Source organism: Epargyreus clarus, unplaced genomic scaffold (genome assembly GCF_041222505.1).
Source record: "Epargyreus clarus isolate Ecla_fem2 unplaced genomic scaffold, WU_Ecla_fem_2.2 ptg000034l, whole genome shotgun sequence".
Taxonomy (NCBI): domain Eukaryota; kingdom Metazoa; phylum Arthropoda; class Insecta; order Lepidoptera; family Hesperiidae; genus Epargyreus; species Epargyreus clarus.
In genome coordinates this window covers 11,933,788-11,951,941 of record NW_027332239.1, presented here as the reverse complement: position 1 = coordinate 11,951,941, position 18,154 = coordinate 11,933,788, and the positions used below count along the sequence as shown (strand labels likewise).

The 18,154-nt window shown below is 34.3% G+C and overlaps 3 protein-coding genes and 1 long non-coding RNA gene across 4 annotated transcripts; 3 read left to right on the top strand and 1 right to left on the bottom strand.

Annotated features, from left to right (window-relative positions):
* The first annotated feature begins 1,367 nt into the window (after nt 1-1,367).
* Cyt-c1 (Cytochrome c1) lies at nt 1,368-7,694 on the top strand. Its single transcript, XM_073091515.1, has 7 exons — nt 1,368-1,497; nt 1,799-1,849; nt 2,222-2,370; nt 3,464-3,590; nt 4,358-4,475; nt 5,261-5,442; nt 7,089-7,694. Exons 1-7 carry the CDS (start codon nt 1,429-1,431, stop codon nt 7,317-7,319), a joined length of 927 nt encoding a protein of 308 aa, XP_072947616.1. The 5' UTR covers nt 1,368-1,428; the 3' UTR covers nt 7,320-7,694.
* Nucleotides 7,695-8,425: 731 nt separating this feature from the next.
* Nucleotides 8,426-11,974, top strand: BHD (folliculin). The gene is made up of 7 exons (XM_073091514.1): nt 8,426-8,813; nt 9,234-9,419; nt 9,702-9,837; nt 10,155-10,417; nt 10,885-11,092; nt 11,505-11,607; nt 11,778-11,974. Exons 1-7 carry the CDS (start codon nt 8,457-8,459, stop codon nt 11,914-11,916), a joined length of 1,392 nt encoding a protein of 463 aa, XP_072947615.1. The 5' UTR covers nt 8,426-8,456; the 3' UTR covers nt 11,917-11,974.
* Nucleotides 11,975-12,291: 317 nt separating this feature from the next.
* RpL18 (ribosomal protein L18) lies at nt 12,292-18,089 on the bottom strand. Its single transcript, XM_073091517.1, has 4 exons — nt 18,017-18,089; nt 17,802-17,888; nt 17,433-17,694; nt 12,292-12,516 (listed from the first exon to the last, which is right to left on the bottom strand). The coding sequence occupies exons 1-4, from the start codon at nt 18,017-18,019 to the stop codon at nt 12,317-12,319; spliced, it is 552 nt and encodes a 183-aa protein (XP_072947618.1). The 5' UTR covers nt 18,020-18,089; the 3' UTR covers nt 12,292-12,316.
* Nucleotides 14,399-16,755, top strand: LOC140756107 (uncharacterized). Its single transcript, XR_012103871.1, has 3 exons — nt 14,399-15,188; nt 15,400-15,528; nt 15,740-16,755. It is a non-coding gene; the product is annotated as an uncharacterized LOC140756107 (long non-coding RNA).
* Nucleotides 18,090-18,154: the final 65 nt, after the last annotated feature.

Genomic DNA, 18,154 nt, shown 5'->3' with positions numbered 1-18,154 from the left:
AAGATGGCAGCAATTTTAATTACCTCTTGCCCGTTTTCTATAATATGTGATATACAGTAAGTAAGTCGCAAGTATGCAAGACTTGAAATGAACCTCCTTCTGAAATGTTCCTCGAGATTTTTTTTCAGTCAGCCAAAACGACTTTGATTTTGTAAATGCCCATATGTGACAAAGCCTACTAGGTAGCACGTCTACGTCTATCTCATCGCTAGACGCTAGCACTTTCTACATAGGTTACTATACTCGTTGGCTAGCACGTCTGCCTCAGGTATAGTCCGCCCCAAACTAGTAGTCTGCTGAATAGAGTATTATATACATAATTTGCTATGGCGAAGCAATTCATTTCTATATTCAGAGCAATTCTAGCATTTTTACACGGACTTAGGGTTCGTACACAAAACTGCGATGCGACGTCGCATCGCAAAAATCTGCGAGCTCCCTCGACGCATCGCAAGAACTTGCGAATTGATTCGCATCACACAGTGGTTGTTGTTGTTGGTCACCCTGAGAGACGCTACGCCGCACGATATCGCATCGCAGCAATTCGCATCGCAATTTTCTGCGTTGCGAATTCGCATCGCGTCGCATCGCAGTTTTGTGTTCGAGCCCTATACCATAGTTGCGACATGTATATAAAAATATTATTATTATTTTACATTAATATTGTAATTATACAACGTAAACTTAATTTTATCCATAAATAATTTCGCTTTATAACAAATCTCCCAATTTTATATTAACACCAATTATAATTATTAAATACCGCAGAATGGAATGTATGGCGAGTTATATTTCCTTATGATACGTGTTGAATTTAAATGTAAAGACAATAATTGGGTACTTGACAGTTATAACAATAAAATATGAAATATGTTGGATATGATAGCTTATAAGTAAACATAAATTATGCAGTATTTCGTTTATTTTTTAATATGTTCTAAGTATTTTAATTTTTAAAAAGAAATTTTCGATTTTTTATCTGTGGATTTTAAATCCCAAAACGGCGACAGTGCTGCCTCAAATGTCATGTGACGTCACTACATCGAAACCTGTCGATCACATCGAAACCTGATGTATGTGTAACGTCGAAGTTTATTTCTATATTTTCAATGTGTTGACGTCACGCTACGAAATGACACTTGACCGCCTGTTTTGGCGTAACGTTCCGTTTACCGTAATAAAAATATGTTTTTTATTAATAAATAGCCCTTTTTCGAAAAAATGATCAATGAAAGGCATATATAATACGTATATGAATTCATTAAAACAGTTTCCCAAAAAGTGTCAAGTAGCCAATTTAAAATATTAAATGAAAATGTCTATATTCATAATATGTAGGGTCTGCGCTGATCTTAACATTAATTTTTGACATGGCAGTTAGGCATTAGTTGTCAATCGTTTCGTCTTTCATTACGACGTTTTACTATCATGGCGGCCGCGGTAGGCAGGATTTGTGGGGCACGACTTTTGAAAAATTATGGTTTAGTTGCACCCCAGGTACTAAAAATCCTAGTTAATAAGAAATTGAATACTTACCGACGCAATATAGAGCCATTCGGGGTCCGTGTAATTTATGAACATGTCATTGCAAATGACCAAACCTGTATGGTGCAAGGGTGTATTTTAGCAATTTTCATAATTTTCCGAAGTTGTTCGCGTGTTTTATATAGAATTGTGGGTGTGTAGAGTTAGTACCAGTATAATGGTAGCTCAGTGTATGAAAATTTTCGTAGAGTTGGTAATAACCTTACAAACATTATGTAACAAGTGAAAAACTAATGGTGACCATCCATTGCAGGTATGTCAGCTGTCCACCAGCACCCAAGGATGGACGAGAAACAGAAAACTGGTAAGTTATAATTTTTCATTCATTAAACTATGAAATTTGATAATCTTGTGTTAAAACTTCCTTATGATCAACTGTGAAAATAGATAGTGGAAGTATTTGCCTATATCATAAAGGTCAATTACAATACGCTATATTTATCAATTAATATTGATTATACCACATACTTTATTAAAAAAAAAATATTATACACATACTTTATACACTTGAATGATCAAAATTCAGTAACCTATCATAAAACCAAAATATTCAATTAAAACTGTCAATTTATTACATGTTTTCGAATTAGAAATATTGACAATGACGAAACTAATACTGAGCAATAATATTTTAGTAAGATTTGATTTTTATATAATCCATAAATGTTATTTCCAGTTGTTATCCACATTGGGGGTGGTGGGGGGTGGTGTGGGCGCCCTGCTGTTCGCCCTGGAACAGTCAGTGAAGGCCTCCGGATCAGAGGCTCATCCCTTCCATCAACCATGGAGTCATGCTGGCTGGTTCCAGTCTTTTGACCATGCCAGGTTTGTTACATGACATAACTAAATAAAGGAACCTATGAATTTTCTTATTTATATAAATATCTGCATCAAGATTGGAAATATAGAATTATTAGTTATATAAAATGATGCCTGGAATTTCTTTAATTAATAATTATTATGTGTTTAAGTGTATTTTTTTTTACCTCTGATGACAAATTGAAAAACACCCCAGACTAATATTTAGCAAGATGATTTCTAATAATCTTTCTCCCCTCGTCCCCAAATTACCTATATGTACTTGTCTCATATTGAAAAGAAGACTTTTAAAAGCCACATTATGTGACCAATAGTGAAGTACAATATTTTTATAATCTTAATCATTTTTTGGGTACAAAGAAAAGTTACCCACTCAAATTACTATAGGACATGAATATTATAGGGCATAAATATTATGTAATTGTCTTATTTTTTTATTAAATAACTTTAATTATGTCCTTGAAAAACAAGCCAAAGCTGGTGCTTTGGCTTGTTTTTCAAGGTATTAAGTTCAAAGTTTCAAGGTATTCAAGTTATTAAGAAAGCCTGGTGGCTTTCTTAATAACTTCTTATCAATATTAAGAAATATTTTTCTTCTTAAATTTAACAAGTAGGGATTGTAGCAAGTGGAAACTGTGGCCAAAGATTTCTGAGTTTCAATTGGGGAGTTAGCCTAAATATCTTAAGTTAGTCAAACATACCTCTCTACTAGCAAATCAAAGTAAGCACTGCTAACACATTAATATTACTACTATTCATATTTTGAAGGTGGTAGAACCCTTTGTGGTTCGACTCCGGCTGCACCACCACCACACCTATTTCTGCCTCATAGCAGCAGTATTAAATGCTGCTGTGTTCTGGTTTGAAGGGTGTGATACGGGAGACATACTTTTCCAGGGCGTTCCAGCTTAGTCCTCAGGAGTAACAGTGCCTCTGTGTCCAACCTCAGGTAGGAATATCTAATCCTATCTGGGGTTGATTACAGATGTCAGTGGGCGGCAGTAGCCACTTACCATCAGATGGACTGCATGCTCGTCTGCTACTCCTATATTATAAAAATAAAAGTATATTAATATTTCTTTAATCATTTTTATCACAGTGTCCGACGTGGCTATGAAGTATACAAGCAAGTGTGTAAGGCATGCCACTCATTGCAGTACATCGCCTACCGAAACTTGGTGAATGTTACCCACACTGAAGAGGAAGCCAAGGCTGAAGCTGCTGAGGTAATTATTATTTCATGTTCATTTCCAAGATGTTCAGACCAATTTTGAGCTTATATCAGACTCCTGAGTGTGAAACAGTATTTATATAACATGATGATAATATAGGTTATCAAGGCAAAACCCCTCAATGGTTTGAATCTGGGAGTACCAGGTATTGGCGGTATTGAGTGCTGCTGTGATCTGACTTGAAGGATGTGGTAAGGGCGACTTTTCCGAGGACTTTTGTCTATTATAAAAAAAGGTTTAACAGGGAATTAATATTAATTTAAATAATTGTGATGCACCATATATTGTCATCAATACACTAGTCATATCTCCCTTTTGTCAGTATGCTTTTTGACTACAGAAGTCTACTACAGTAAGATGTATGGAAGTAGTTTAGATCATATATCACATAATACGACATGATGCGTGAATTTCGATATCAAGTATTTTCGAAACCATTGTCATCATCAACCCATTACTGTCCCAAAGCTCTGACCAAGTACAACTTGGTAGATTTCACATACTTTTTGAAAACTTTTTTAAGAATTCTCAGGTATGCAGGTTTCCTCACGAAGTTTTCCTACACTGTTAATGCAAATGATACTTGATTTGTAATACGCACATAACTTTGAAAAATCAGAGGTGACTGACTGATTAACCACATGACTTTTTTTTTTTGGGACATATTAGTCGTAAATTTATAGTCCACCTATAGTTAATAACTTAGGCTTTTAAAGCAACACATACAATTACTGGCGTTATATGTCTTTTTATTTTTCCAGGTGATGGTGAAGGATGGCCCTGATGAGGAAGGCAACTACTTCGAAAGGCCCGGCAAGCTCTCGGATTACTTCCCGTCGCCATATCCCAATGAGAATGCCGCCAGAGCCGCTAACAATGGTGAGCTAACCTAAATATTATTATTATGATGGTTCATATGTTAAGGTTTATAAAATAGACATATGTGCAACATAGGCTAATCTTGAACACCACCTACACACAATTTAGATAACATATTTAATTTAATTTGTCCTATTTCACAACAATATCGCAATGCAGCATAATATCGGCGGATCCCTAAAGTGGTTAAATGTGCTAAACTTACAATAGAATAATATTATATAGCTTATAAAGACTACCTACCGGTTTGTTTTTAGGTTTATGTACCCAAAGGATAAAACCGGAACCATGAACTGGACCGGAACCAAACCCGCAGCCGGAAGGTTCCATACCACCAAAAAGAATTTTATTTTCTTTTATTTCTAGTATTTGTTATTATAGCGGCCAATGAAGTACATACATTGTGAAAATTTGAACTGTGTACATATAACGCATCAATAGTTTGAAAAATATCAAAAAATACCAGTTAGTTGTATGAGGGCCCCTTTTCATATTCAAGTTTTGTTTATAATTAGGATTTGTCGTCATAGCTTCCACCATTATATATTTTCTGTAAAAATTTCAAGTGTCTATCTATTACGGGTCCAGAGATAGAGCCCTGTGACAGACGGACAGACAGAGGAGTCTTAGTAATAGGGTTCCATTTTTACCCTTTGGGTATGGAACCCTAAAAAAAAGTATAAACCCTTTTCATGTAGAACTCTATATCATACTTGACCATTTTTTCATGTCATTATAAGAGGGCATATTTATTGTCATAATAACTTATTTGAATAACCTTGCAGGCGCTTACCCACCGGACCTGTCGCTGATCGTGTCAGGCCGCAAGGGCGGCGAGGACTACATCTTCGCGCTGCTCACCGGCTACTGCGACCCGCCGGCCGGGGTCATCCTGCGCGAGGGACAGAACTACAACCCCTACTTCCCTGGGGGCGCCATCTCCATGGCGCAAGTATTGTTTGACGAGGTATGTGGACCATATTACAAATAGATAGACACTTAAAAACCGCCGTGACAGCAAATAATAAATAAAGGTTTGTGATATCTGGGAGAGTTGAAGCTTTCAGTTATATGGTAGCATGTGGTTTGACTGGCACAGATTTTATACTTTGAAAGGTAATAGAGCTTGTTTGTTTTTTTTATAATATAAGAGTAGCAGACGAGTTTGCTGTCCACCTGATGGTAAGTGCACACTGTTGCTGAGGGATGTCTGTAATCAACCCCAGATAGGATTAGTTATGCCTACCTGAGGTCGGCCACAGATGCGCCACTACCCCTGAGAACTAAGCTGGAACGCCTCGGAAAAGTATGTCTCCCTTACCACACCCTTCAAACCAGAACACAGCAGCGCTTAACGCTGCTTTCATGAGGTAAAAATTACTGTAGAGATACTACCAGCACACTTATTTATGGAGTGAAGAAGAACGCGTTTGATGGAATGGATGCGTTTTGATGGAAGTGGGTGTGTGCTTGTTGACTTAAATATGTGGAGACTATCTCACTCCTCAGGAGTGACAATGCTTCTGTGATCAGCTTCAGTTATAACTTCTGTTCTGTATGGAATTAGTTGCAGATGTCCATAGTCAGTGAAACTTATCTTTAGGTGGACTTGATGCTCATTTACTACATCCACTTTATAATTTTTTTTTATATATTTTATACCTCAAGTTATTCTTCATCTAGGCTTCATGTTAAGCTGATATTTCATTTTGGGTAAGATCAAACGTGAAGGAAAATATTTGATTTTCATTCAAATTCAATCCTTTATATTGGGTTTAATTCAATAATGGTTAATGACATAAGGCTCATTTATGCATTTATTTATTTTCAATGAGGTAAATGTCAACAAATACCAGTCGTGGAACTTTGGATGTATGTATGAACATATTATGATATGTATAAGGAAAACCTAACTGTAGAAATGATAATAAAGTTAACTGCAGTTATACATCATTAGACATTATCCATTTATTTACATTTACATAGTTATGAAGAACGGATATTACAGCTTGGTATGGCCCTCTTTTTTATATTATTATACTAACCTACAAATTTGAATTTGTATATAATATAATGGTGATTGTATTATTTATCGCTACTTTCGAAAAGATGTAGTTCATATAAATATTGGCATAATAATAGTAACAATATATTGAAAACAGTCTAATCCTGTCTTATTGCATAATACTGCATTGTAAAAGTTCAATTCCCCTGCAGTGATTATGTAACATGCCAATTATTCCTGGAATAATGCCAAAATAACGCTCAGATAATAGTAAACATACACAATTCTCGGATTGTTCTTAATGAAATTTTATGAATGTGTGGTTCCAGGCTCTAAAATTTGAAAAATTACGTAATTACGGAAACTATCTTCATTGATTCTTCTTTATTTTTAATTTAAAAGTGATGGAACTGTTTTCTGGTTCCTACAATAAATCTTTTTGTCTACTTCAAGCAAATTAGCATGACCCTCAACAAATTGTTTGATTAGGCAAATTTAAAATTTTGTATGATTTCATGGAAACGACACCAATACCTTCTGTGCTGTTTCTCAGGTCATCAATTGCGCTGGTTTGAAGACTCCCTAATTCCAATCTTATTGTATTGCAGGCGGCCGAGTACAGCGACGGCACGCCGAACAGCGCCTCGCAGCTGGCGAAGGACGTGGCCACGTTCCTGCGGTGGTGCTCCGAGCCCGAGTACGACGACCGACAGCGGATGGCCATCAAGATGATCGGCATGTTCTCGCTGCTCGCCGCCGTCGTCTACTACTACAAGCGGCACAAGTGGTCCGCGGTCAAGTCGAGAAAGATAGCCTACAAACCCGTCTCTAAGAAATAAAACAACACTAGTAGCATTAAAACGTTTTAGACAATTTTTTTTCAATAGGCACAGTTACATGTGATTTGTTTATAATAATTAAAATAATTTATTTCGTACTTCCAATATGTTTTCTTTCTTATATCGTAATCATGTTGCAGTGTTGGCCTGTTACCATATTTTAGCAGCCGGGTAGGTGTGGTCGAGGCGTGATATTATTTATATTATAATGTAATATAATGTCAATGTGAGCATTTCGCCTCGTGTGATTGTGGCGCAGTCAAATTAACTTAATATAATTATTTAGTGGTCTAAATGGAAACTGTGCTTGTGATGTTAAAGGTTAATTGGACTCAGTGTACAGTTCAATAAATGAGTTAACAAAAATTGACTGAATTGGTGTTTTTATTACATTGCATTCAAATACATGAATCAATCATAGAACAGTCATCATTTTGTTAAAATACTATATTGCATAGTAACGAAATAAATTGCAATCATAGCTTTTATATAATATAATTAGCTTTAATATTAATATGTCAATATGTACAATGGGAAATTGTGTGCTAGTTCTAACGTTCATGTTTACTGATAAAGTAATAATTTATCGAAGGCTAGCATGATAAGATCTTATAGTATTATTATGAAAAGATATATAAATGTTGAAACTTAATTATTTAACCTTAATTGTTGAACTAATTAGTTTAGACAAATAATAAAGACGAAAAAATATGCCTGAATTTTTATTATGAAACCAAAAATATCCGGTGCGATCCGATCCAAATAGAAAAAAAGGTTCCCTGAGATCATTATTTACTAGTCATATAACCTACCGCCACGTAAAAAGAATGCTATTCCTTTACTCCTTACATTTATTTATTCAAAAATGTAATAAGTATTCAAATATTAAGTATTAAAATAATGTAACATACTTTATTACGCATTTATTTTGTCAGTAAATGAATTAATAAATTGTTTTTCTAATAATAATGTAATATAGATGTATAAAACTTTATTGCAATAAACTTATTGTACAAAATATATTAGGAAGGCTGTATGATATAAATATAACAGGGACTCTAGAATTATTAAAAAAATGTCACTCAAAAGTAATGTCATCAACGTCAAAGTCAAATTGACATTGACAAAATGTAACACATGAAATATAAACACTGCGTATTTAGTTTTAAAAATATTTTTCTTTTCGTTTCAATATTTACTAAATATTATGCACATAGTGCATTGATAATGAACGCTATAGTTGGGTTGTGTCATTTCTGTGAGGCTCATGGCCCTCGGCCAGTTTTCTGTACATTTACAACCGACGATGAGAGTCATACAAGAGAATCCTCGAAATGTTCGGTGCAGTGCAGTGGGTGCTCCTCTCTGGGCTCCGAGACGGTGTTGGTGTCTCGTGACGTCGATGGCACTATATTCTGCAGCAGAGAATCCGTCCCTAACGCAGATGTTACGGCATTTTTACGGCAAGCAGCGTTACGAAGTATTACTTGTGAAGTAAGTTGTAATATTCGTTAACAGCTATATCTTGTAGATATAACTAATTAATTGTATCCTTAGTTTCCACATTAGCTGGATACACGCGCTTGGTGGATCCACATACTACAAAGCTTACAAAAATAAGGCAAATAGATTTTGAAGCCCAATATTTGATTTGATTTATCGTTTCTCGTGGTTCTCTCTTTATGAACACTTTAATTATTGATATATTGATAATATATCTAAACTATTCAATACAAATTATTCAACTTGAAGCAGCTTATTTGCCCAATGCCAAAGTGACACTACCATTTTTCAATGTCTTTATTTATATGGATTCTATATATAGCCATTGGTCCTTCTCTTTATTTAACAATCTCCACAAAAAGGTACTTATTTTAAGAATTAAAATGTACCACATCATATACTTAAAAACAGGTAAGTTGGAGCAAGGAAGGTGGTGTGGTGTATTTCAGCGAGACTCAAGGACATGTGCTGAGTCTCATGTTCCAGCTGAAGGACACCAGGGCACGAGGACTAAAGAGACTTTTCTCTATTGTGGTGCTGATGAAGGATAAGATGCTGCTGCTCAATATCACACCAGTACTTTCTGAACATATGCAGGTGAATTTAATACTTGTATACATTAGAAATTAATGACTGCTTCAATGACAAAAAATAACATTTTTAGGAAACTTGTATAGACCGCGCCAAACTGCTAGTCTGCTCTGAAGTCGTTGAGAGCAGGTGTAGTCATACAATTTACTAGGGCGATGCCATTAATTTCTATATTCAGAGCAGACGAGCAGTTTTACGATTTGCTTCTTTTGCCAGCTTTAAGTTACCTTCTAAGTTTTTAAAACATATTTGTCAAGTGTGTGAAATGTAGTAATTGTTGAATTTCAGAAAATATCAAAAGAACTACAAGGTCTTGCTGATGCTGTATACGACAAAGAACAAAGTATATGTTCTCAACGAGCTCTGAGGTTGAGGACGGGAAGGAATGACTTTGGTCAGTCCAGATCTTTAACACAGCTGACAGGTATAGTATTTCTTTTTATCACAAGCCTTATGAGTATGGTCTTTTTATTTACTGCGGATGTAATATGTTTTCACTGTAAGTCTAATTTTTTAGCATTCCCTGCATCCCAAATGATTTGTCTAAAATGTGGGAGTATTATAAGGTGTTAAGTAGCCGGCTTTCTATTTTTACGTTACATTTCTTATCTCGTTACTCTTCTGACATGACATGGTCATGTAAAAAATCTGGTCAATGATAATAGCCCTCACAAAGGTTTCATAAGCACATAAAAACTATTTTATGTATAATTGATGGTACATGGTATCTTTTTATTGAAGGTGATGAAAATATATATAAACAGCTCCACTCTCATTTCACTTGGATGTTAAAAACTGGTGCACTAACTTTTACCGAAACACTGTATACAAGCCAAGATTTGCTTAAGAAATTGCAACCAAATTCAACGAGAAGAACTATATTTGATGAAGATGCATGCTCCACGAGCAGAGACAGTGAGGCTATGCCACTGAGGGCATTGGAAAACTTGTTGAGCAAGCAAGTTTTTAGAATACTGCTGTATTGCTTACTAGTTGGTATTAAGGTGAGTGAAAACTTTTAAATTGTATAGAAAATGAGTAGAGGTATACTATCTATCAGACACTACAAGCTGTGCTCCCTGGGCCTCCAAACTAGTAAAATTGGATCAACTCAGACTACGAGCTCATTGAACTTTTCGCCCAGTTGGTGGGGGGCCCCCGATCTTCGGAGCCCCCAAACATAGTTGCTAAAAAAAAGGTCTTCAGAACCAAAGAATCTGAAATGTGTATAAATCAGCGAAAAAAAATATCACTGGAATCATACGTATTCGTCGTGAATAAGTCTTACACTGGCGGCCTCCATTCTACTTTCCGCGCCGGGCCTCCGACGACATTAGTGGACGACCGCCACTGCTCAAAGCCTAATCTCAATCATGAAAAATTTGGGGAAGACTTAAAGCTGACCCATTCAAGTATTGTTTAATACTGCAAATGCATTAACTAGGTACTCATAAAATAATATTTTTTTTAGATAATAATTAAATCATCACATATTGAATCTTCAAAAATAGCCAAAAGCCTTGACACTCTCCTGCCAAAAGCAAACTACCACAACATAGCAGCTATTAAGCCTAATCAAGACAATGTTCAAGTGGCTCCGTCTTCCAGTGTTTGTATACTCCAGGAAACGGAGAATAGCAATTTTCACTGCCAGTGGACAGGAGTAGTACCACTTAAATGTAAGTACCACCATTAAAACATAATCTATTCTGTTAAACAAGTGAAAATAATGTGGTTTTGAAATATGCTTCAGATGTCCATTTCCCAAGTTTGAATTATCAAATTTCCTGATTTCCATAGCTTGCATCCCAGAATCTAGTATGCACTGGCATTGGTGCATACACAATTATGAATCATGCAATTAAAAATATCGTATGCTTTAATATTTTTCGTACTTTCGAACCAAAAATATAAAAAAGCCCTTACTTCAATGTCACATTACTTTTGGACAATATTTGTAAATGGAATCTGGGTTTAAACAAAATGTAAAAAACTTCACAAACATTACTCATGGAAAACAAAATGGTTATTTTTTTAACTTTGCTATTTCATATAACTAGCTATTGTATAGTATTTAAACTTTTATTACAGGTCCTACATTGATGACCAAGATAGAAAATGCAATGATCAATTCAAATTTTAATGATGAAGTACTTCACCAGCATCTTTTGTCATTGCGACTAGAATGGCTAGGGTATGTAATATTTGGATGAACTTCAGATCAAGACTGAAATAATTTTTAACAATATAATTATTACACATTTGTTTGAAAATGTAATGAAATTTCTGGTTCCTTCGTATATTTCAGTATGAATTATATTCGATTGTCATGAAAATAACATGTATACTCTTATTCATTTCCAGAATGGCAAAAACACTAAAATCGGCCGTCCAGACTTCTGGTTACGCGTCCGACGCGGTCACGAAATTAAAGCAAATATTAGGAATAAGTCAACATGATGATGTACTTATAAAGTATTGGATGAACACTTTCTGTTATTAATATGTAAATTAGATCTGTGATAGAAAACAATATTTAATAAAGTATATTTAGTGATAAACTGTTTATCTTATTCTTCAGTTTAATATTACTTGTCAGTTTATTAATATACATATCTAATATATATAAGATTTATACATAAACACAATAATTATCTATGCAATGATTTTGGCATTTGGGTTAATCTTGAACATGGCTGAAAATATGGGCTTATAGTTCCTGCATGGGCTCATGAAGACTGAAAAAGATTGTTTTAAACCCTTTAAAAATTTGGTTTCTGGCCTACATAAAAATTTGCAAGTATATGTTATTGTAGGTACATTGGTCAGTAAACTGGATCTAGTGTTTCGACAGTATTATATAAATGAAACAAGGGAATAGATAGTACTCCTTATATTAAAGTTTAAACGTTGGAGCGACGGCTCGGCCTGGCGCGCTCGTGTCCCTTAGTACGCACGTAGGGCTTGGTGTGGGAGCGGGGAGCGCCCGGGGCGGGGCCGAAGTGGCGGACAGCCTCGCGGGCGTTCCTGCGGCCCTGCATCAGCACTGTCTTGCGGCCGGTGGGCGCGCGGAGCGCTAACTGGTCGAATGTCAGGATTTCTCCTGGAAAAAGATGACATTTCTGTTGTAAAAAATTTCATATATCTAATATAATTATGAAGTTCAATCCTAGTATTGAAAACTTTGGGTAATCCATTTTAAAGCTCTGGATTTGAATCCAAGAATTTACTACTATTTTTCAAATCAAATCATATGCATTAATATGATTTGCCATAAATAATGGGTACATTAATAAATGTAATAAAGTGTGTAATAAAATAATAAATAATTGGCCAAGTGAGAGTCAAACTCACACAGCACATTCCATACCACCAAATTTTTCTTTTTTTATGGTATTTGTTGTCATAGCAGCTATAAAAGTGAGAGCATGGTGAAAATTTGAAATCTCTACATATTACAGTTAATAGATAAAGCGAAAAACGCCGAAAAATAGCTGTTGTATGGCAACCCACATTTTCAAGACTTTTTATATTTAGAATTCGTTGTTATAGCAGCCACCATTATACATATTCTGTGAAACATTTAATTGTCTATCTATTACAATTCCCAAGATTGAGCACTGTAACAGACACTGTCATAGACCGACCAGCAGACAGTGGAGGCTTAAAACAAATAGGGTTCCGTTTATGCAGTGAATCTTTAAAATACTAAATATTAAAAATAAAAGTGATCAGTACAATAGAAGATGGTACATTTTGGCCTGTTTCAGTTTATTAATCCAAATCAGTTTATTAATCTATTTAATTGTAATAGGCAGACACTAGAATTTTCTATATCTGTTATGGTCAAAAATAGTATGAATAAATGAAAAAAATTGTGGTACCATCCATTCACATTCAATTTCTTTATAATACATAGAAATATACAAACAAAGCATTTCATCAGATGGTAAGTGGCCGATGCACTGAGAACATTTGTAATCAACATCAAGTAAAATTGAAATCGTAGCTGCAGTGCAGATGCACCACACCCTCTAGTGAGTAAGTTAGATCTAATAATAGAAATAATTTGGTAATACACTTTTACTTGATACTTTTAAAATATCTTAGTGAAATTATGAAATTTAATTATTCAACTAATATGAAAAATTACATTACCATTAGTATGTTTTAAATTTTATAAATGATGCCAGTAAGTCTAATACTTTGGAAAACTAACACTTATTTTAAAAGAAAAACATAAGTTGTTAATTTGTTTTATTAGGCACAAAGAACTAGAACTTCTAAGTGAAAGACATGCTATGTTGTTATTGTATGTTTATATTACAAACACTATACCTCCGCCACGATGCGAAGAGAATTCATGTAAACAAACCGATATTAGGGTCATCAAAATTTTGGTACTGTAAAAATTACTATTATCCTTGTTTTCATTTTTAATTCAACAAAAAACTTCACAATTAAATTGTATCCATTATTTCTATACCTTATTACATGCAAAGTACTCTCACAACTTTCATATTGTTGCGTATAGACAAAGATGAATAAAATATCCTTATCAGTAAGTAAGTGAAAACCCTGTAAATAAACGTATGCCAGGTAATAAGAACTTTTGGTTACGATTTTGAAAAATCGAAACAGTCCATCAAAAAAAAAGAGTACGTAAATTTCTTTACAACCCCACTTTTACTGCATCATTTTAAATTAGCTGCATAATAATTGCTTTATAATCCGACTATTTTAAAAACACAATTGCGTTTCGTTTTATTTAAAGTAGCAAATAATATTTTTTGAAGTGTAAGCTGACATTTTAATTTATCCACTATTTTCGTAGTATATGATTAAATTATTATTTGAAAATAATTTTATTTATACTAATGTATAATATTTTAAATATAACTTTATAATAATAGTTCATTGTTACAAATACAAAAAAAAAACATTTTGTTTACATTGACTGCTTAGCTATAACGAAACGCACTCTCCGAATTTGGTCGTGTTACAATGATGTTTACAACATGGCTGCTTACGATTACGAGTATTGTGCGTGTTAATATCTCTGTTATCCATTGTTATTTGTTTGTTAAATATTCCTGTTATAGTGTTGTTCTGTTATTTTGTTGAGTTTTTTTTTGTTTCGTTTTGTTTGTTTTGTTGTTCTTGTTATAATGAGTGATTCCCAACCGGGTCCGAGTGGCCTGCAGAAGTTTTCTACTCCAAAGAAGAAACGAGCGAGGTGTTCACTCAGTTCCTCGGAGAAAACAGTTATATGTAACATTTATAAAACTATCGAAGAAATGTGGCCAAAAGATAGTTTTATATACAGTAAAGATGTCGCAAAAAAAACTGCAGAAACTGCCGGCGTACATTTGAGTACTGTGTACCGAATAATAAAAGAATATCGAACTCATAAACGAGTTTCGTCACCGACTCCAGCTCCTAAAAAGGGGACAATAATGGACAAATTGGACGATATGACCTTGAGTGGAATTCGTAGGAAGGTGCACATGTTATTCTTTGATAACGATCCACCAACAATTGAAAAAGTTTTAAATTTAGTGAACGAGGACGACAGCTTACCAAGCTTTAAAAGAACTACCTTTCAAAAAGTTTTAAATAAACTAAAGATTAAATATTTGAAACGGTCGAGACGAAGTGTTCTCATTGAAAAGGAAGAAATTGTGCGATGGCGCTTCTATTATCTTCAAAAAATGTTAAGGATGAGAGAACAAAGACGCAAAATTTATTATTTGGATGAGACTTGGGTTAACGAAGGTACATAAACAATTTTAACTTATTTTTTATATAGAATCAATCATTTCTGTATACTTATTGATCTTTATTTAAACAGTAACCATATAAATTATTATTAATAAGTAGAATTTAAATGTCATAATCAATATTTTATCACATCTTTGGCACACACTGTGTATAAAATTATTTATATTAAAATAATTTAAAGCAATAATATATTATTTGGTTTCAGGACATACAAAAAGTAAAATATGGCAAGACCTTTCCATTGAGTCTGCTCGACAAGCCTATCAGGAGGGACTCTCAACTGGCTTGAAAGCTCCATCGGGAAAAGGGAAGCGCTTGATAGTTGTACACATTGGTATGTTATCATCCTAATATTGTTAGCTTAAGATCACATAATTTTAGATGTGTGTTATCATGGAATTGAAAAAAGTTTTGTAAAAAAATAAACTCATGCATAGCTAATCAGGTTAACGTAAAAGTATAGTTTCTATGCCATATAGTCAATATATGATCACTAGACTGCTACATGTACTTTTCACATTTTAATATTTATCATTTTTTTATAGGTAACGAGGATGGATTTGTGGAAAATGCAGACTTAATTTTCGAAAGTAAAAAAGGTGAAGGCGACTATCATAGAGAGATGAACTCGAAGGTGTTTGAAGTGGTTCTCTAGAACTCTAGAAAAATTAGAACCAAACTCCATAATTGTAATGGACAATGCCCCATATCATTCTCGACGCTTGGAACGAGTTCCTTCTATGAATTGGTTAAAAAAAGACATACAAAGTTGGCTAACAGAAAAAGGTATCTCGTTCCAAGCAGAGATGATAAAAGCACAGCTTATCGACTTGGTAACACCTGAACGGGAAAAATACTCAGCATTTGTATGCGATACAATGGCGAAGCAGCACAACATTGAGGTATTAAGATTACCACCGTACCATTGCGAATTAAATCCTATCGAGTTGATATGGGGCCAAGTAAAAGGCCATGTCGCAGAAAAAAACAAAACATTTAAAATAATTGATTTAAAAAAAATATTAAGTGAAGCAATTAAATCTATAACTTCTGCGGCATGGCAACAATGTGTCAATCATGTAATTAAAGAGGAAAAGAAAATGGCAGAACTTGACGGCATTTCAGATAATGTAATTGACAATTTTATTATTCGAGTGACAGACAGTTCAACAAGTCCATCAAGTTCTGCCAGTGATGAAGAAGATTAATAATTTATTTATGATGGTATTCTTTCCCGTTTGATGTAATTCCCGTTTGACGTAAATTTGATGAATAATAACAACATGTCTGTAATTTTGAACAAGACTTACAAACTATAATAATTACAATCTGGAGTTTACTAATATCTGCATTCTCTTTATATATTAAAGTACTAACTGGACTAACCTTCGAAATTTCCTCAGGAGTCTTATTCAAAATCTATAATGGGCGGCCAAAAAACCTTAAGGATTTGTATTTTTACATGATGTATTACATACTTGTAATTTGTGCTATTTAATTTAATCATTTTAACCCGTTCATACATGTAATAATAGCTAAATAAATATGTACAAAACTCCAAGTTTTTATTTTTATTTTTAGTTACTACTAAACCAATTTTAATTTTATTTTCCAATCTACTCTGGGAATAGAGTATTTACTAACTTACAGTCTATTTATTCTCGAGTCCAAATACGAGACGTGTACATATTGCCATGGAGGATATTAAACTACCATTACTCTAAATTACATTATTTTATTCATTCTGATTAAAATAGAATATCACACAGCATAATATGTAAGAAAATTGTATAAATTCACTTAATACGCATTTAAATGCTGATTTAAAATATATCTTGCGAGATTATTCTCGAAATCTAATTAAACTCAAGGTCAAATATTTATTCACAATATTTAATTCAAACCAGACATTAGGTATAGTGTATAGAATAGGATAGAAAATAACGGAAATTTTCTTTTATTTTACATAATATTATACATTAATAAATTGTGCTAATGAAAAAAGGTTATTGTTATATGCCCGTTATCGGTTGCTAAGCGACGATTGTTGGTAAACATTCTTCTTCCAATTTGGCTGGAGTATAGTGCTACTGTTCATGGAATTAAAAAAAATCTGCAAATTCAAATGATAAAGCTCCTATAGTTTATTCCTTGCATAACCTACAAACGAGTATTTAAACAAAACCAACTAACCCAAGCAACATAACCTATAACTTTATTATCAAACACTGTACATACCTCCGGCGGCCAAGATACGGGCGCGAGCCTTCTCAGTCACATGCAGAGCGGCCACGGTCAGCTTGGGGACCTTGTATAACCTCACATCGTTGGTGACGGCGCCCACAACCACGGCGATCAGACCCTCGCGCGTAGGCTTCTTCATGTGACGCACTAAGCGCGACAACGAGATTGGTGGCCTGTTGATGCGGCTCATGAATAACCGCCGCAGAATAATCTGGTTGAATTTGGCATTTGTACGTCTTGCCAAGTACCTGTAAAGCTGACAACATAACAATAGGTTATCGATCTGACTACCAAAGTTTGTACACGTTTTAACGTAATTGAACAGTGAAGAAATGTTATAAGGCCAGGGACTGGTTTACTTACTTTGACGAGCAATCTCAGGTACACATCCCGAGATTTAACTTCGGTACGCCGTACCTTCCTATCGTGTTTATGGTTGATGTCGACACCCTGAAATAAACAATGCAACACATTCTTGAATTGCTCTTCCGAATGTAAAACACTATTAAACCTCACAACACTTAATTATCACTCGGATTTTTATTGATAATTTTTATTTTCCGATCTACGAAACTCACCATATTGACAACCGGAAGAAAAAGAAGGTCTATAGACAAAAACAATAACTGACACTAGAATTCAAAGTTGCCAGAAATTTCAGCTGTATAACGACAATAGACAATCTGTCAAAAACATAGCAGGCAAGATATTGAATC